At 38.4% G+C, this 21,520-nt stretch overlaps 1 protein-coding gene across 3 annotated transcripts in view; it reads right to left on the bottom strand.

Moving 5' to 3' along the window:
• Positions 1 to 1,749: 1,749 nt before the first annotated feature.
• The window catches only part of LOC105229439 (uncharacterized), a 37,603-nt gene continuing 17,832 nt past the window's right edge, over positions 1,750 to 21,520 (bottom strand). Inside the window, exon 8 of one of the 3 annotated variants that reach the window (XM_049452907.1) lies at positions 1,750 to 2,080. In XM_049452907.1, coding sequence (XP_049308864.1) covers positions 1,922 to 2,080 — 159 coding nt within the window. In that variant the 3' untranslated portion in view covers positions 1,750 to 1,921. The remainder of the gene's footprint in view (positions 2,081 to 21,520) is intronic. The other 2 variants (XM_049452909.1, XM_049452910.1) reach the window with 2 other exon arrangements.

Below are 21,520 nucleotides of genomic sequence, written 5' to 3'. Positions count from 1 at the left end.
AGCAGCGAGAGTGGTGAGTTCCCTGTCACAATCCTATAAGCTCTGTTAGCCGCGCAATCGAACCATCATACAGAATTCGATTTGCACCTTCTCTATACTTTACATTCTCTGGCCTTACATTCTACGCCTTCTCATTGTTGTAAGTTCTAAGATAATGTCTGATGGGTTGTGCCGTCATCAAATTGCATGCTTACATACATAATATGTACATATAATGGCGAATACCGGCTTTGTCCGGAAAGAAATAGGACTGAGTCGATTTAAAAAAATTTATTGAGCCAATCGTTAAAATTCTTTAAAAACTTTCAAAATAGGCTCTTTCTGCGTCGATGCAGCGCTGCCAGCGTGATTTCCAATCATTGAAGGCGCCACAGAAGGCATTCTCCGAAATAGCCTTGAGAGCCGAGGTACATGCTCCGTGGATCCCTTCTGTCGTCTCAAAATGCTTGCCTTTCATTGGGTTTTTCCGGTAAGGAAACAAAAAAAGTCCGAGGGGTCACATGTAGGCTGTAGAGCGGCTACGGAAGCATTGGGATGCCGGCCTTGGTTAGGTAGCGTTCATAAGAAAGGTGGTGTGAGCCGGGGCGTTGTCGTGGTGCAACTTCCAATCAGCTGCGATGTCCCATTGAAGCTTCGTTTTGGGGTCTCAAAAACTCCTCTCAATACAGCATTGTATGATGCTTGCCGGTTTGCCTGTAAGTCAGTCCTAGTCTCAAGGGATGCTATGAAGGTTTTGCTAGGTGCACCCCCTTTTGACCTGATTGTCATACAGAATGAGAAGGGCTTTCAGTGTGCTATTGCTGCGGAATGACTGAATTCGGAAAGGGAGGGCTATCTAGGGAGCAGGAGGCTTCTAGATGATAGGGTTAGGTGTAAGTGATGATGGTAACGTTGGGACAATAGTCCGAATGACCAAGTGACCTACGAGTACATCCGGGACGCTGGGTTCGTTAAGGATAACCCAGACTTCAGATTTTGCCTGGTCTCGAAAGGGTCACTGACTTACTGACATTGGGAATAAGTAAAATTTCTATGCTTCTCTCCAGTATTATCTATAACTCGTCTTAGATATCCCGTTCACATAAAACTTTCCTCGCTTTGCGTGACAGTTCATACTAACACAATAAAGCGAAGAAAACAAAGGGTATGATGCCGTAAATACATGTGCAGATTTCTGCATGCTTAAAAAAATGTCTACTAGATTTACAGTTGTTGTTCTGCACCTCAATGCAGATATTCATGGCTGCATGGCATCATCTCTGCGCAGAATCAATGGTAAGGACATAGAAATAATATTTCCGTGAGCCAAGTCTGGCGATACGATCAGCTGTTCATTGAAATTCTTAAAATAAAATACAAATAAGGAAGGAATTCTCGCAATTTGTAAAGTAAGAAACCTTACAGATTGGAGAGTGGGCGTGGTTATTATCTGATTTAACCCATTTTCACATAGTATAAAGAAGCTACGCTACCTGTCTCTTTAAAACTAACACTAACAAACAAAACAAAGAAAAAAGATATTTTCGATTTTCTTTCAACTTCCACTTTTATTTAATTTTAACGTATTTTTGAATTGTTTTAAGCTTGTCAAAAATTACTGCACATATATTCTAGCTGCAGATAATTCTGCAGATCTGTTTGCAGAATATCTGGAGATACATTTACTTTCAGTGTTCCCCCCGACTTCGATCTTTGCTAATTTGTAGAGTATAAAAAAAGAAAGAGGTGTATTCTTACTTGTTATGATTTATTGGTGTTTTTGCGTTATGCAGTAAAAGATTATGTAGTTTTAACTAAATAATTTATTTTATCAGACTCTGGACAGACAAAAAAAAATATTACAAAAATTGGTTGACCAGTTTAATATCAATAGCGGGTGTTCTTGAACCTAATTGAGATCCCATGTTCAGTTTTTATCAAATTAGCGTGCAGATTTATTGTATGGCTTCTTATTTTGTTGTTTTAACACACATCCGGTTCCGGAGAACTTCAACTCAAACTGTTTGGATTCCTCTCGCTTTCTTTCTTTCTCTTCCTTCACATGATTAATATAGTATTCTTGCCACACTGAATCCTGAATCTGAAAAGTACAATGTAAATTTATTTAAATAATAATTTGTAAGCAAATAAAAATCATTACACTCTAGTTAAACATACAAATGTCGAGGAAAATGATTTAATCGGTTTCTGCGCTTAAGCTGTATCCTAAACGGTAGAAAAATTAAAGTTCTGGCAGATGACAGTGAAATTTTGACATTTTTCCGAGTCCAGAATTTTATCCAGCTTATAAAGTTGGTTAGCAGATCTTAAAGTACATACTCGTTCTGTATGTATATGCCCATATTTTTGTAGAAAAGTGGCAAACAAGTTTTAATTGGCCAAAGATTGGATATGCTGCATATTTCAATAGAAGAGCACGATCCGCTAAAGAACATCTTAACTACTTAATATCATATAATATAAAAAAATGATATGGAATATTTCAAAACTTACTTAAATCTCTCAACAATCACAACAATCTTTAAATAAATGAGTAGACTGTGACTTCTAAAATAAGCGTTTCACCGAAAAGAGCTTTGAAATTTCAGATGTTTGAACTAAAGGTTTGCAGAAAAAAATGAATTTATAAAATTTGTATAAAGTGTAAAGTTTTGTTTGCAGTCATACAAGACTAATGCCAGCTTTGATGTATTTATGGTCAGCAATGACTGCGAAAAAGGCATGAGGTTGAGCCGTATGGGTACATAGTGTATTAATTTCGAATACCCATGTGTTAAAGAGAGACTCAAACTCACACACATATGTACGTTTATTTACATCAGTTTTTGCAAAAGGCCTTTGTTCATTTTCTATCACAAAGGATACGTTATTTTGCCCTGTATGTTGAACTTTATATAATTAAAAAGAAAAACGTTAACTTCGGTTGCGCCCTTCGCATATATAATATAAAAGAAGAATTTGTTTCCGATCGTTCAGTTTGTATGGCAGCTATATGCTATAGTTGTCCGTTATCGGAGACTCCTACAAAGGAGCAGCTTTTTGGGGAGAGAAGAACATTTATTATACTCTTGCAGGGTATGGAAATTAATTATGAAAATTTGTTTCCCTTAATTCCACTAGCTCCCCTCAAAAATTTAAAAATTCCTTAACAAAAATTAAATTTAACTCAAACAAGTAAGGAAGGGCTAAGTTCGAAACAACCGAACATTTTATACTCTTGCAACTTGCAACAACCAAAGCCAAAGAAATACTTTAAGGTGTAAAAACAATCATATGGAGTAAAGTCAGCCGGATGCTTGAAAATCTTTATATCAAGTATATGGGGGCTAAGGGAAGTATTGATCCGATTCAACCCATTTTTAATATACTACAGACATATCATTATAAGAAAAGGATTTCAGTTATACTATACATATGTATCTCACATTGACCACTGATTTTCGATCAAAAATGAACTATAGGTATCGGGGTCTAACTATTGGGTACTTAGGGGCTTGAACAGTTTTTATTGGATTTTAACAATTTTGGGTCATAAGGCATATGTGCGGCGGCCATTGAGCTACCACCTCCTAATCCAGAGTCGTACGAACCAGATGAAAAGGAACAAAACGAAAACAACTGCAGCAATAATCACGTCGACAACAACAACCAAAACAATAACATCAACTGACGGCAACATGAGTGACGCAGGTAAGAGCGGCCTTCTTGAACGCTCTTTCGCCGGAGGAGCGCGCTCTCTTTGAGGAGTACGCGCGCGATAACCATGATGAGCCCTCTAGCAGCGGCATACAGCGCAAGGCGTCCACTGCGGCTGTTGCAGGTCTTGCCCGCTCTGCGGCAACGTCCAAGATGATGGGGCCAGAACCATGCAACGCGGTGGGGTCCCACACTTTTAAGGAACTGCTCCGCACGGAGGAGAGAGCGGGAAGAGATCAGCACTGGCAGCAGGTAGCAGGAATGCGCCATGCCAAGCTGCTTCTAGGAGGGTACAACCTCTCAAGGTTTAAAGAACTAATCAATCGCCCCCGTGACAAATTCCGTCTCCCCGTCGCGCTCTACACAGGGCACTGCAGGCTCAGGAAGCACTTGTCCAACATGGGCATAGTTCTTGTGCTAATTGCCGGTTCTGCGACTTCGAACAGGAAACACCAACACACCTAATTCTGGATTGTCGAGAAATCTGCAGAAGAACGCTGGGTTCCATCTACATAGACAGGGCTCCTGGAATTATTCAGGTTAATGGACCATTGGTGAACATATGTGATATAGGAGAGGGCATAAAAGACCCTAAGTCGCGGTGCAATAAGTAATGTTGCTGACGATTGGTAAGTTTTACACAACATTTCGAAATCAACTATACTTCATAATAATGATTTTAACTAATTTAGGATGAATTTAACGATTACTTTGAATTTCGTTCAAGAAACAATTGTTGATTAATTGTTTCTTCGCAAAACCAGGATTGCCAAATACGCATTTTATTGAAAAAAAATTTTAAAAATTAGTATATATAATTAAGTCGACACACCAAATATGAATAAAACGGAAGTTTCCAATGGCAACTAAGCAAGAGTTCAGACGACGATGCGATGGGTACCACCACAGTCGTTAATACCAAACCCCCTCCAATTTACTTGCGTGAGCGTAGCTCAAATGCACTTGTCTCCAAACTAAGCTATTTAATAGGCACAAATAATTTTCATATTGTGCCCTTGAAAAAAGGTAACATACTTAGATGAAACAAAAATTTAACCATGCACTGAAAAAAGCTTCATGGATATTGTAAAATACTTGTCAAACAATAACAAGAACTACTACTCATACCAATTGAAGAGCTCAAAAGGCCTAGTTGTTGTCATAAAAGGTATTGAGTCTTCGGTAGACTCTATCGATGTGAAAGAAGCACTGGAAGAAGGTGGTTTTAGCATTAAATCAGTAGTAAATATTTTTAACAGGAACAAAGTCCCACAACCAATCTTCAAAACAGAACTGATGCCAAATTGTAACCAACTAAACAAAAAAAAAATGAAATACACCCGATTTACAATTTAAAATAATCACACTGTTAACTATACAAATACTTGAAATCGAAGTTATCACAGGGCATTCAAGTATGTCGTAACCAAATGCTGAATATTTCTCGTAATGAAAATATTGAAATCACCGTACATATTTCAAAACCAGTAACTTTTAAAGAGAATGCTACACAAGGGAGCTATGCAAACGTGGTGAAAGGCAATACTGTACAAATGCAATTGCCCCAAAACCAACCAAATGGAAGCGTCGAAACTATGATTTTCAACCTTACCCAATGTATGACACAATTTATGGTTTCAATGCAAAATGTAATTCAAGAGATAATCAAATCACAAAACAAACAAATGTTGCAAACTTTTTTAAGTAAAAAATTGAGTGTATTGAACATTTGTTTATGGAATACTAACGGTGTTAACCGACATAAATTGGAACTTATTAGATTCCTGCTTTTGTCAGGAACTCTTCTTACGAACAAAAACAATTTCTTTATACCAGGATTTAGAATATATTTTACAAATCACCCAGATGGAAAGGCGCATGGAGAAACAGCAGTGTTGGTTAGAAAACGGTTAAATCACGACGCATTAAAATCTTATGCGACAGCGCAATTAAAAACTACAACAATAACTCTAAAAAATCGCTGCGAGGTCTTAAACCTGACGGCCATATACTGCCCACCTCGGTTTAAAATTACAGACATCTAATTTAAAGACTTTTTTGGAACATTATGCCCCATATTTCTAGCAGGTGGAGATTACAATGCAAAACACACGTATTGGGGCTCACGACTAATTAATTCGAAAGGACGACAGCTGTATCACACTATTATAAATAGGCACAATAACCTTAATATAATATCTCCTGGTAAGCCGACTCCCTATCGTGCGACTTCTTCAATCTGCTGCTGGAGAAAACTATTCGAGCTGCAGAACTTAATCGAGCAGGTACAATCTTTTATAAGAGTGTACAGATCCTGGCGTATGCCGATGATATTGATATCAATTCTGCTTTCTCCAGACTGGACAAGGAAGCAAAACAAATGGGTCTGGCAGTGAACGAGGGCAAGACGAAATATCTCCAGTCATCAAACAAACAGTCGTCGCACTCGCGACTTGGCTCTCACGTCACTGTTGACAGTCATAACTTTGAAGTTGTAGATAATTTCGTCTATCTTAGAACCAGCGTAAACACCACCAACAATGTCAGCCTGGAAATCCAACGCAGGATAACTTTTGCCAACAGGTGCTACTTCGGACTGAGTAGGCAATTGAGAAGCAAAGTCCTCTCTCGATGAACAAAAACCAAACTCTATAGGTCACTCATAATTCCCGTCCTGCTATATGGTGCAGAGGCTTGGACGATGACAACAACTGATGAGTCGACGTTGCGAGTTTTCGAGAGAAAAGATTTATGGTCCTTTGCGCTCTGGCCATGGTGAATATCGCTTTCGATTGAACGATGGGCTGTACGAGATATACGACGACATTGACATAGTTCAGCGAATTAAAAGACAGCGGCTCGCTAGCTAAATCATGTTGTCCGAATGGACGAAAACACTCCAGCTCTGAAAGTATTCGACGAATATATCGTTCGAAGAAACGACTGGCGCACTGTTGTTAACTCGGCTATAATCGCGTAAGCGGTGTCTACGCCAGTAAAGAAGAAGAAGGTAAGCCGACATATTGGTCTAGTGATCGTAAGGAAATACCGGATTTAATTGAATTTGCTATAATCAAAAATATAGATAAATCGCACATAACAGCACATAACTGTCTTCTGATCACTATCCTTTACTAATAAAGTTATGTGAACAAACCATATTCGTTAATCCAAAAGTGGGTCTAACTTCTTATAAAACGAATTGGCGAAAATATAAAAAATACGTGAGTAGCCACATTAATATTGAGTATCAAATAATTACAGGAAGAGATATTGACGAAAGCATAAGAGAAGTCAATGACAAAACAAAAAGGAAACAAAAGCTATAAGCCACTTGGTTTCAAAAAAATCTCTAATAGAGAAATAGAAATGCTTGTAAATGAAAAAAGGCGTGCAGGACGTGAATGGTAGATAAATCGCTCCCTTTCCACTTAGCTTCAATTAAAATCTGCTGTACGTAAATTAAAAAAGCGCTGAAACGTGAGGAAGAATTGAACACCGAAATATATATAAAGAAGCTGTGTCCAAATTCAAACAAACAAAATTTCCTTTGGAAAGCCCAAAAGTCCATGAAGCCAGCAACTGACTCCAACATGCCTATACGAGACTTGGGTGGAAATTGGACCCGAAGTGACGAGGAAAAGGCGAATTGCCTTGCAAAACACCTAGAAAAGGTATTTCAACCCAATTTGCCAAAGAACAACTTTAAGCTGTCAATCTTACCCAACACAGCTAAAGAGTCGCTCGCTTCACCTTCTGAAATTATTGGAATCATCAAAGAACTTAATCCAAAAAAATCGCCGGGATATGATAATATTTCCCCAAAAATGCTAATTGAGTTACCAATTATTGCTGTAGAGGTGCTCTCTTTGCTTTTAAATGCAATTTTTTCGGATACTATCCATTTTCATGGAAAAAGTCGCAGATTATCTTGATAGATAAACCTGGGAAAGACTTAACACAGCCGTCTTCATACAGACAATTCAGTCCGTTGGTCTTGGCTTCTCAGTGGGGCCAGACTTTTCAGCTGAGCTCTAAGCTACCGGGGGGGTCGGCAGGTCGCGGATAGCCGGACGGCCTGTAGTAGCAGGTTAGTTGCGAAATAAGCCACGACGAATAAGCAATCCCCGACGAGGAGCGGCAGGAGTGGATGTTGTGGTATAAAAGCTAGCTAAGCCGATGAAACTCCTGCGACAGAGGCGAGCCGATACCGCCTCTCAAAAATAGGTGTCCCCCCATCATGCACGGGCATGGTGGGTAATATAAAAAATCCAGGCGCGACGGACTCACAATGGTCGGCTTCCTGGTCAGCGTCTGTTCACCATGTTAGGTGCGGCTGTTAGTTTTTCTTTGACCGATGTACATCGCGGCGCACTGGGAGTCCCTTTAAATCTTTCCAGCGACTTCTCTGCTGCCAAGATGGATAGGGTGATGTGAGCTAGCTCTGCCGAGGTGTTAGCCGCGGTGCTCATTAGTAACCAGCCCCTTCGGGCTCTGGTCAAGGAGTGTGCATTGGGCGCAAGATTAGTAGTCTGCGTTGCCCCGGGCGAGCTCTGGTCCGTCCGTGTTTTCCGGGACCAGTAAAGCGAAGAACAGGCCTCAGGGAACTGGGGTAGGTGCATAGCCACCGAGGGTACACCCGCTCATGTTTATTTCGGCCCGCCCCCCTACACACGATGCGCTGGTAAAATAGAAAGGAATGGATTTGTACATGAGAAAAAACAACAAGTTAAACGACAGCAGAAGTAGCAGCAACAGTAGCAGTAACATCTATGCTACTATACTGAGCAATGACGCGGGAAGCCCAAAAGATCCGAATAATACCAAAGCGGCAGGAACTGACTTGCAAAGGACTCCTGTAATGGAAATAGATCCATTCAAGAGGTCATCGCGATTTAGTAGATCCCCAATAAAGATGCTAAGTGTAGAAAAACCGACGCGAACAAGATCGTCGCCACCGGCGCTGCAAGACAACACGCCGCAAGCGAAGGCAGTAAAACCTCGCGGCGACTACATGATGGAGCTTGGCGAAGAAATTAAGAAGATGATAGATTTGATGCGCCCACCGCATCGAACGATTAACAACAACCTTAGGGACCTCGTTGGCAATATAACGAAGATCTACGAAAAAGCCTTAGAAGAATACCAGAAGAGCAAGGAAGCAAGACGAAATATTTTAAATATGCCCGTAACAACGGAGATAACGCCTAAAAGGGCTCGTGAGGAAAAACAGGCAAAAAGGCAGACTCCTCCAAAAAAGAATAAAACCACCCATGAGAAGAACCAAAGAAGGCAAAAAATAACGAGGAAAAAGTAAGTTCGTTAACCTCAAATAACAATGGAAAGGTACAGGGAAAACAAGATGGCTGGACGGAAATAAAAAAGAAAAAGAAAGCAACATATAAGCATCGACCAAGGCCTGATGCGATAGTGATCGAGCGAACTGGTAACATGACATACAGCGATATTTTAAGAGCTGTTAAAAAAGAAGATGCCCTGCAGAAACTGGGGGAAAGTGTAAACCGGTTAAGAAAGACGGCCAAAGGTGAAATTCTAATGGAACTGAAGAGCGCACAGATGGAAAACACTGCTGACTACACCAGCGAAATAGGCAAAGTGCTTGGAGATCAAGCCAAAATTAAAGCCCTAACGAGCGAGGCCACTGTGGAAATCTGGCATTTGGATGAAATAACCGGAGAGGAAGACATTGCCAATGCTATTCGTACGCAAATAGGAAAACTGGAGGAGTTTGATAAAGGCTCAATCAGAACCATACGCAGGCACCCAAACAGCCGTAATAAATCTCCCCGCCTTACAGGCTAGGCTACTTGTTGAAGCCAAAAAAAATTAAAATAGGATGGGTGGTGTGCAGAATTAGGGAGAAACCAAACCTTAAAAAATGCTTCCGATGTTTGGAATTCGGCCACCTGGCGAGAACCTGCAAAAATCCAGATGATAGGAGTCAGTGCTGCCTCAAATGTGGGGAAAAAGGACACTTTGCAAAGACATGCAGCAAGGAGCCGTCTTGCAGTGCATGTATAAAACATGGAAAAGAGAAGTCTGACCATCAGATAGGCAGCAAGAAATGTCCTCTCTACCAAGAAGCGTGCAAAAGAGCCAAAATATGAGAGTCCTACAGCTCAACCTCAACCATTGCGAAGCAGCTCAAGACCTACTTACGCATACAGTGTTTGAGCGGAAAATCGACGTGGCAATAGTCTGCGAACAATATAAAAACATTAGCGCAGCAACGTGGACCTCCGACCTAACGGGCAAAGCGGCCATTTGTGTCTGTGGAGAAAACGTGTTTCAGGAAATACCATTAACAGGACAAGCCTATTACACGCGGGCAAAAATCTGCGGAATAAACTTTTATAGTTGCTACATCCCGCCAAGCATCGCACAGGATGAATATGCAAGAATCATCGATAACCTAGTGCGAGAAGTGTCGAACACCACAGTGAACATAGTGGCAGGTGACTTCAATGCATGGGCAGTGGAGTGGGGCAGCGTGTGCACAAACAGACGAGGAGAAATCCTTCTGAAGGCTTTTTCGGTACTGAACACCGTCTTGCTGAACATTGGTAACAGAAATACGTTCGAAAAAAACGGCCGCGGCTCTGTGATCGATATTACGTTCGCTAGTAGCTCTCTAGTGCGGTCGTGTACATGGCAAGTCAGCGACTTGTACACACACAGTGACCACTTAGCAATCCTGCTTGAAATCGACAAAACGCATAAAATGCCTAAGGGTCGTAAAAAGTTTCAAACCAGAGGCTGGAAAGCCGAAACACTTGATGAGGATATCTACAAATTAATGTTAGATGATAATCCGAACTACGCTATGGACACAGAACAGAAGGCTGAATGCCTAGTCAAATATGTCAGTAAAGCCTGCCATGCCGCGATGTGCAGGAAAAAACAAAGCGCATACAGGAAACCCGCATACTGGTGGAATGACACTATTAAAGCCCTGAGAAGTGAATGCCACGAAGCTAGGCGCCAGTGTCAAAGGGGACGACAAACAGCAGATTTTGAAATGCTAAACGAACGCTTTAAACGAAAACGAAACGAACTGAAGAAAGCAATAAAGAAGAGCAAAGCCTGTTGTTTTAAAGAGCTATGCAACAAGGTCGAAGAAAACCCGTGGGGAGATGCATACAAAATCGTCATGTCTAAGTTTAAAGACCATAAAGGACAAGCGCCTACATGCCCTAGACCTCTAAAGACGGTTGTCCAAACGCTCTTTCCGACGCAATTGCTACAAAGGCAGCAAATAAAGGAAGCTACAAACGCACCGGTAGTTACTGAACAAGAAACTATTGAAGCAGCAGAGAGATTCGAAAATACAAAAGCACCAGGCTTAGATGGCATACCGAATAAGGCCCTAAAACTCGCTATTAACTATAAACCCACCCCATTTACGGAAGTCTATACGCAATGCTTACGGGAGGGAGTTTTCCCTAAGATTTGGAAAAAGCAGCGGCTAGTGCTTACACAAAAGCCAAATAAACCAGCAGGAGAGCCAGGCTCCTACCGACCACTATGTATGGTGGACACAATGGGTAAAATACTGGAGCGTATAATCTGTGCGCGGCTAGAGCAACATCTAAAAAGACAGCCACCGGGATTAGCTGAAAACCAGTATGGCTTTCGAGGCACAGGTCGACAATAGACGCCATAAAAAAGCTAACAGAGATCGCAAGCAAGGCAATTGAAGGAACCAGATGGTTATATGGCAGCAAAGAATATTGCGTGGTTGTGACGTTCGACGTTAAAAATGCTTTCAATTCGGCCTATTGGCCGCATATCATGGACGCCCTGAATCAAAAGAAGACACCACTCTACCTACTTAAGATCATATCTAGCTACCTCTCGCACAGATTACTGCTATATGACACCGAAGAAGGTCCTAAAAACTACACTATAACAGGCGGTGTACCACAGGGCTCAGTACTAGGGCCACTACTGTGGAATGTTTTATACGACGGTGTGCTACGTCTTCCACTGCCCAAAGAAATACAAATAATCGGGTACGCTGATGATATAGCAGTAACGGTAGTGGCAAAAGAAATAAGACATGTAGAGTATCTATGCAACCACGTGGCGATAAAAATAAAAGAATGGCTCACAAAGGCAAAGCTCCAGTTAGCAGGCCAAAAAACTGAAGCGGTACTAATAACGAGTAGAAAAAAGTTAGAGGCGACTACGCTCAACATCGACGGATACAATATCCCAACGCAAAAATCGTTGAAATACCTGGGGGTAATTATTGACGCGAAGTTAAATTATCGGACCCACATCGCAAAAGCCTGCGAGAAAGCGGCAAAGGTGACGGCTGCACTAACCCGAATCATGGTCAACATAGGTGGACCTAGTCAAAATAGACGTGCTCTTCTGGCAAAAGTTAGCCAGTCAGTACTGATGTACGCCGCACCCATATGGGGACCAGCATTGCTGAATAAAACATATGCGAATACGGCAAAAGCAGTGGTTCGGCTAAGTGCAATCAGGGTAGCTTGCGCCTTCCGGACTGTGTCGCACGAAGCGGCTGGAATTATTTCAGGTATCATGCCTCCAGATATTATGACGATGGAGCTAAAAAGAATTTACGACAAAACAAAAAACGCGGGCAGACGACTAAATAAACAAGAGAAGCAACAAGAAAGACAAACCAGCCTTAATGAGTGGCAGAAACGATGGGACGAAACAACCAAAGGTAGATGGACACACACGCTGATCAGAAACGTGCAGGAATGGGTAGAGAGAAATCACGGAGAACAATGGCGGCACATGCGCGAGTAGGATGAATCGTGCATGCCGCACAGTGGCATTTCGGCGGAAAAAATAGGATTTTTCCACTTTCCAATTTCAAAACTTTAATGATTCTGTTTTGTAAAGAAATATTTGGATAAGAAAAATTCAACAAGGTTTTTTATAAAAAGTGAAATTTTATAGTTAAAAAATCTAACAGAAGTCGACGGAAAGTTATTCAATAAAATCAGATTAAAATTATTGTCCAAATACAGAATTTTTTTTGTGTGTAAGTTTACAGCTATGACTTTTCTTTTATTTTTTAGTGAAAATATAGCACCTACTTGTTTATAAAAAAAAAAATTTATTGAAATTGGCAAAGTAAGGTAATTTTTATAATTTTTCAAAAATTATACTAAAAATATCAACTTTTCATTTTTTGATGGAAAAAAACTTTATGTGCTTTGCCTTGCTTAGCCCTCTTACTATAAAAAAATGAAAGTTCCGAGTCTGTACTTTCAATTAAAAAAAAAAACAACCGCCAATTACCGTCCCTTTTAGTAACATCGATTTTAATTTCAAAAGTCACTTCCAATATTTCATAAAAATGGTCAATAAGACAAAAAATGTAGTATACTTTCAGGCTCTCATGTAAAGAGCAAGGAAATTAATGTATTACACAAGCTCCTTTTTACAATGCTGGATGGTAAAACCGCTCAGATAGTGACACATACCACTGCAGCAGCAGTATGCTACATTTGTGGAGCGAAACCTACTGAAATGAACAACTTAGAGTTAGTTTCCATGAAAACAATTAAACCTGAGGCATGTGAAATGGGAATTTCATCCTTACATGCTAGAATCAAGTTCATGGAATGCATTCTCCATATAGCTTATAATTTACCATTTCAGAAATGGGCTGCAACCTTCCAAAACAAAGAAATTAAAATACAAAATAAATTAAAAATACAAGCGGCCTTTAAAGATAAAATGCGGTTGCGAGTTGATTTTGTTCAACAAGGTACAGGAACTTCTAACGACGGGAACACGTCAAGGCATTTTTTTTTAACCCACAAATGGTTGCGGATATTACTGGTAACAATGAAGACCATATCGATCGATTCAGGATGATTCTTCAAATAATTACATGTGGCGAAAAAATTGATAGTGACAAAATTAAATTATATACGTCGGACACTGCGAAACTGTTCGTACAAAATTATAGTTGGTTTTATGTGCCTGTTACTGTACACAAAGTACTAATGCATGGTAAGGATATAATGGATGCTGCCGTATTACCAATAGGAATGCTTTCAGAGGAAGCCGAGGAAGCCAGAAACAAATACTACAGGAAGTATCGATTGATGTTTTCTAGAAAGTGTGATCGAATTTCCACAAATACTGATGTCTTCAACAGACTTCTTATAACTTCGGATCCTTTACATAAGTAGCTTAAGGCGTCATTCGAACAAAATTTCCTTAGAACTAGATCCCATTGTTAAAGATATGGTGCTTGCATAATATTACAAATAAAAACTAACACAATTTTTCGCCTGTTACATATTCAATTAAAACATTGCATATTATATTGGATTTTTATCAAGGTAAAGGTATAAATAACGTCACTTTGCGTTTAAGTTTAATATTTTTTCATCAGGAGAACTCAATTAAGAAGTGTCCCGAATTTCAAGTCCCTAGGTCCAAAAATAAAAATTTTGGCAATTGCAGTTATATGGGAGGTGGGTGTGGCAGTGGGCGGTTTTCCAAGATTTTTTCAAAATTTCCTAATTTAGTCCAGAGAAGTGTTTCTGTAAAGTTTCATTGTTGTACGACCACTCCTTCTATTTTTTTCCAAGAAATGTATGGAGCGGTGCCACTGTGTGCCGTCCGAAACAAGACGGTATCTTTCGAAGATTCCCCCTCCGGCAACAAAAAAAAAAAAAAAAAATCAGTCTTCTACCCTATCTTTCAAAAGTATTTGAAAAAGTATTACTATCAAAGATGTTTCCTTTCCTCCACGAAAACAATACAATACCAATGCATCAATTCGGATTTCGTGCGAAACATGGCACAATAGAGCAAGTAAATAGAATTACTAACGAGATATGGAAAGCATTTGAGCATAGGGAGTACTGTTCAGCAATATTTCTAGATGTAGCTCCGGTGTTTGATAAGGTGTGGCACGAAGGCCTTTTATATAAGATTAAAAAATTCTACCTTTAGAATTGTATAAAACATTGGAGTCTTATTTCAATAATAGACAATTTGTAGTGAAAGTAGGAGATTTCATATCTGATGAAAGACAGATAAGGGCTGGTGTACCACAGGGCAGAGTTTTAGGCCCAACTCTATACATCATATATACAGCAAACCTTCCAACAGCTAACAATATATTAACTTCAACTTTTGCGAATGACACAGCTAGCTATAGTGAGCCGTAACAAATCCACATTTTAGCATCAAGAATATTAGCGGAGCATTTAAGTTCTGTCAAAGAATGGCTAGCGAACTAGCGTATAAATGTGAATGAACAGAAATGTAAGCATGTTACTTAGACCAAAAATGTGCCCGGCAGTAAAAATAAACAATATTTTAGTACCCTAAGCGAACGAAGTAACATATCTTGGTGTTCACCTAGTTAGAAGCGCCACTTGGAGAAAACACATCTCTAGTAAAATAACATGTACATATGTATGTATGAAGATTAGAGCTTCATTTTTTTTTTTTTTTTTGTGCAACTAATATTAGGGGTATTCTCTTGCTCTTGCAAAACCCTTGCACGATGCAAGAATTGCATATACATATTTCCTCTGGGTGCACGGGCACAACAACAAACACACGCACACGCAAAAATATAATTGCAACCCTGTTTTTAGGTGTCATTTTACACAAAGACATATTACGTCGTTAAATTGTTGAGGAAGGTAAGTTTTAAATAGATTTTATATTTTGTATTAAAATTATAAATTATCACTAGATTCTGCAATGGGTGCTCTCGTGCCCTTGTATATTTCGGTACAGTATTTTTGCAATCTGCAATCTTGCAAGAGCAAGAGAATACTCCTATTGATTTAATACAAAGGTTCCAATCGAAAATGCTTCGAACAATTACGTGTTCACCATGGTACATGCGTAATGAAAATATCCATAAAGACCTTGGTATTCCTATTGTAAAGAAAGAAGTAGAAGATAGCAGAATTAAATATCCATATATTTAAACTCCGAGACCACCCAAACCCTTTGGCTAATGCTTTGTTACATTCCTGCGGTCAAACACGGCTTAACCCTAGAAAGATAACGTTATTTTTTACCCCTGGAGAGATAACGATACGTCATAATAACGTATCTCCTTTTAATGGAGTTTGAGCTTCCTAAAAATATAAAAACTGTTTGTTTTTCAACTGAGATCATTTATTTCATTCATTTTCAGTTCATTTTGAAACATGTAATCATAAAATTAAAGATAATATAAAATTTATAAAGCAATTCATTTTTTTCATAAAATGTAGCAAAAATAAGGCAGTCTTCAGAAAAAGGTACAATTTTCGTTCTTAAATCTAGGTTAACAAATTTTTTTATTTTGTTTACAAAATAACTCTTTGTATATTGTTTTAGAACAAAAAAAATAAAGTCAAGCAATATTATATGCACTTGATTCTGGTGCTCCCCACACACGGTCTTTTTGCACTCAACACATTCTTTTTTCGACATGCGTCTTATTTTGGAAGGACAAAAACCGCAGTATTTTCTTTTTTTCGGATTGCTACTACCTTCGGGATCATTGCCAATATCAATTGGGTCTTCTTGTTGCGTAGCACTGACTCCGTCGCCGAAATTTTCTAAAGCGACTTCAATAGTGTTGCGCAAAATTCTTGACAATGTGGGTACTTCAATTCTTTTTTCCATCCATGGACTTATTAGCGAAGCACAGAGTTTTTTCATATAATCCTTACGAGTTAAAGGTTTCTGGTTAATACTTATCATGTTATGGCAATATGTTACATATGAGTTAACGAATGCTATATTTAGCATGAAAAAACTGCCATCGGCCACCTATTAGTTTTTCGCGAATACGACATTACGGAACACATTTGATCTAGAGTGTCTACCCCCCCTTTCGTTTGGTTGTAGTACAATATCATATCTGGTTTTCCACTTGTGTTATCAATAGTACCCTTTTCATTATTAGATGACAGCAAGTATACCATTTTCGATGGCTTTGGCTTGTATGAAACTAGGGTTAAGGGGCCATCATAGCAAAACTTCGAAGTTCCAACAGGTCGGGCTCGTGAATTTTTCATTTCTTTGGGTATTTCACGTTTGTTTGATCTAACGGTGCCGACAAGAGTCAATTTGTGGGGCTCTTTTAACAAATCTTTAGCAAGTGGGATCGATGTGAACCAATTATCGCAGGTAATACATCTGCATGTACCATGTATAGGCCGTGAAAGTTCTTTTACATAGTACTCACCTAAAGGAAGATTGCTGGTTGTCGTTGTTTTTCCAAGATACGGAATTGCATTAAACATATATTTTGTAGAACTGTCTCATATCATAGGTATTTTGATTCCATACTTTTTCGGTTTATTAGGAATATACATTTTAAAAGGGCACCGTCCACGGAATCCCAAAAGTTGTTCGTCGATTGTTGTGCGTGAGCCAGGGATGTAGCTAGATTGGCACTGTTTTCTAAAAATATTCCATATATTTCTGATAGGAGTGAATGCATCGTTTGGTCGAAGTGATGGGCGTAATGCTTTGTCATCCATTCTTAGATGCCTGATCAGATAGTCGAACCTATCTCTGCTCATAGTAGCCGTATACCTTGCTCCACAGTGTGATGCATTGAACAATTCTTCAGTAGTAAGGTGATTGTCTTTTAAAACCGCGGTCAGTGTTAGTATTCCAATTAAAGCACGTATGTCATCGACGTTTGTTTCTTTAAATGTGGCAGAAGTCATATCGTCACAACGATTCTGTATAATTTCGGTGTTTGTCCACCGAACCACTTCTGAAATATCTCATCCGTAAAAGATATGTTAAAGCACTCCAGAGGTTCATAAAACGATTTGTTCTGCTGAGTAGGTTCTCTTGCAGTTCGAACTATGTTTATCATTGCGTATCGGGAAGAACTAGTTCCTTTTGTTGTACTCCAACAGTATCCACTTTTACTCCTTAGCGTTGGTACGGAATTTGTTATAATGCGTCCATCAGAAGTAATTGTATCAGGTGTTTCAGATCCCGTCATAATCTCATTTGGACTGTCAACGAACTGATCTTCAAAATCACTTTGAACTTTGTCCTCTAGTACTACATCACCCGTTTCACTTCCTTGATCAGATGAAATCGATTCATTATCTAACTCTTCCAAAAGAGCAGCTATTTGTGAGTCATCAATTGAATTTGAAGATGCCATTATATATTTTAGCAAATTAAATCTAAAAACCAAAAACCAATCACTAATCTAGTAAGCCGAACACAAAAAAGCAAATAAAACATACATGCGGTTGAAAAACCAAAAAGTCACACTAAAGATAACGATACGTCTTTTCGACGTACGATTTGATCATAAGAAGAGATAAGAAAATACTAACCGCAAAAAATCAACCACTACCAATAAGCTGCTGCTACCGACTGAGATAAATGAGCGCAAGAAGTTGCTCAGTAGACAAATAAAAGTGTGAAAGCGTAAAAAAAAATGTGTACGTCGTTTCGACGTACGTTATCTTTCTAGAGCAGTGGTCGGCATTTCTTAAAGGCCAGCCAGTGAAAAACGCTACTCCCTTCCTTCCTTTTCCTTCCTTATCGGCGAAATGTGTGCACAGTCAAAAACGTGGTAAAAACGCAGTAATCAGCCATCTTTGCTTTGTTTTCATTTGAACAATGTTGCCATTGCCCAATACGCATATATAGTTTTGAGCACATCTTTGTTTTCAATTACAATTTTTTACAATATAAAATATCAAAACTGAAAGCAAACTATTAAAAATAGTTTATATTTATAAATAATAGCATTCGACTCTGATTTTGAGTTATTTTAAGAAAATTTCAAACATATTGAACAGATTGAATTATAAAAGTTGATAATTAGGAGCCATCCATAAATTACGTCACACCTTGAAGGGGGGGAGGGTATCATTCACAAGTGACATTGTGTGACAAGGGGCAGGGGGGGTCAAAAGTTTTGTGACATCACATTTCAAAATTTGTGATGTACAAACGTGAAATTTATAGGTAAACAAAAAATATTAAACATTTATAAACACAATCTTTGTTTTTAATACTTAAGTTGTAACGAAGCTTTTTACTGCCCATGCTTCTTACAAGTATAACATGCTGAGGTATACTCGCCGTGTCCAGTGTTCGTTACAATAAATTTGTAAACATTGGGGCTCTTCTGCGAATCGTACTTTATTTTATTTTATATTATAATTTTAATCAATGTTAAAAAATTGTCTCCCGCGTTATAGTTTCAGCTTTGCAACATTTTAAATATTTTTATTTAGATGTAATTTACAAGTTCCATATGATAGTTATTACCCTAGTTTCGAGTCATACTTGTTTAAAAGATCGTGTAGCATATGTGGCCTATATTTTTCTTCATATTAAGCCAACAATCAACACAAACAATCACATAAAAAACAAGAGCTGTTACCTATCGCGAAAATTCGTCCTCAAAGAATTGGGGGTAGACGTGCCCGAGAGATTCTCCGTTAATGGAGAACGGATGGAAGAAAACGATGTTGATACGAAAGATGTTCCTGACATCCAAATTCAGAACGAAAATGAAGTGTCTGATTTACCAGTAATAAATGATATAAAGGAGTGGGTCAAAAGTCCATGGACACAAGATGATTAAGTTTTGTATTTTTAATTAGCACAATTAAGTATCTATTATTTCTTGACTAGTCATTTGTTGTGTCTGTACTTTAATATTTAACTAAATGTTGATTTTATTAAAAATTATTCAATAAATATTAGAATAAATAGAATAACCTTTTTTTTATAAATCCATAAAACTGGAAAATGTGTGACGTCACGAAAGGGGGGGCAAGTTCAAAATGTGACAACTTGAGACAAGGAGGGGGGGAGGGGTTAAAAAGGCCTTAAATTCGTGTGACGTAATTTATGGATGGCCCCTTACTGCAGTATATCGATATTGGCAAATGTCGCCGATTCTCACGTCATCGTCATGTCAGAGAGAAGGGAGTAGCGTTTTTCACTGTTCAGTTACATTGCGCGCCCATAAGATAGGTCGTGCCAGCTGACACGACCCACGATTCTGCCTTGTTCACTGGCTAGCCTATTAGCACAATTGTGCAAACTAACTTCACACGTACGCTTACGCTCTATCGTTCAGTCGTTGTTGAGCCAGCAACGAATTAACATCACGCAAGACTATAGCGCAAAACCAAATATGCCCTGCGAGAAATATGTTATGATTCTAAATGCCTTTGATGCCATGCAATGCCTTTTATGTTCCAAGTCTTTTAAAGATAATAGGGAATATATCCTCAACAGACAATTTGTTAATTTTCATTATACTATTAATTAATAATAAAAATTGCTTAATTTTAATTCCAATTTCTTACTGGGCTACTTTATTTTCGTGCTCACCAACACAGTGACAGATCCTCTCATTCCGACCACTGTTCTAGGGTTAAAAGAAGAGATAGGTATGCCTGCGTATTAAGGAGCAACGTATCACCAAAGCAGCTCAATCAATTGCTTGAGCTTGTCTAGTTTTTAAATAGATTTAAGATTTTATAACTTATTGTTAGGCTTAAAAAAAGCAGATCCAATAAACAAAATAATGTTGAAAAATAATTAGTACTAGTTTCTGCTGCATACTAGCACAAAAAAATTTACCGCAGGAAGCTGACCCGGCGAACTTCGTCCCGCCCAATTTTTATTTTTTTTTTGGAAGTCATAGACTCGTATAACTTTACCACAAATAATATAAACTTCAAACAACGCATTTTCATTTAATGTTTTTAATGTTTGTAGCGCCATCTACTGTAACATACCGCACTCAATACCGCTGTTAGCGCCACCAACTGGTGGATAGCTCTTTGCTAATAATAAACAAATAATTTGCAACAAATAAATAATGCGACTATAAGGAGAGTTATAAACTATCCTATCTTTCAAGTTGGACCAAACTGCACACAGTGTTAAAAATTTCATTAAAATCGGTTCAGTAGTTTAGGAGTCCATCGCAAACAAACAACGTGACACGTGATTTTTATATATTAAGATGTACATATATCTTACCATTAAACTTTGCAGACTATTGATTGAACATGAAATTATTATAATTTGTCATTTTTGCTTTTATTTAACATCTTTAAACAAAAATATTTCATTCATAAAAAAAAATAAAAATTCAATTATGATTTCAACTCTACAATTATGTGGACAGAACATATGCAAACGTAATTTCACGAATAATTAAAAAATCGCTATAAGAAAGGAATTTTCTGTTATTCACCGAGGCGGCCACGAACGCAAAACGAGCAAAAGGGCAGACAATTAATAGTACAACTAACAAAAAAAAATTATGAAATTGTCCCATCACAAATTATTAAAGATTTAGATTTGCAAATATCGCAAGAAGGATCACTAGGAGGTTATCGTTCCTAATACAAACCGATGGTTTCGGTAAGAAAAAGGCCAAGCGTTTAAAATTCGCTAAATAGATATGCTATTAGTAAATGGAAAACCGTTCTATTCAGAGATGAGTCAAAGTTTTACTCAATAGGCAGTGATGGAATGTTTTATGTGCGAAAGCCAGTAAATAAAAGATGTGATCCTCGTTATTGCAAGAAAACATTTAAGCATGGTGGAGGCCATGAAATGGTGTGAGGCTGGTTTTCTGCTAACAGAGTTGGGCCATTTTATAAGATTAATGGGATTACTAGCTACTCAATACGACTAAAAATGTATTTTAGAGAGTGCTATGTTGCCCTATGCTGAGGGGAAAATGCCATTACAAAATATTAGTAAAACTTATTTTTTTACCATTCATTCCAAAATTTTGTCCACGTAATTTTAGAGTTGAAATTAAAAT

The sequence above is a fragment of the Bactrocera dorsalis genome, chromosome 3, assembly GCF_023373825.1.
Source record: "Bactrocera dorsalis isolate Fly_Bdor chromosome 3, ASM2337382v1, whole genome shotgun sequence".
NCBI classification, from domain to species: domain Eukaryota; kingdom Metazoa; phylum Arthropoda; class Insecta; order Diptera; family Tephritidae; genus Bactrocera; species Bactrocera dorsalis.
This window is presented reverse-complemented; position numbering and strand designations above follow the sequence as displayed.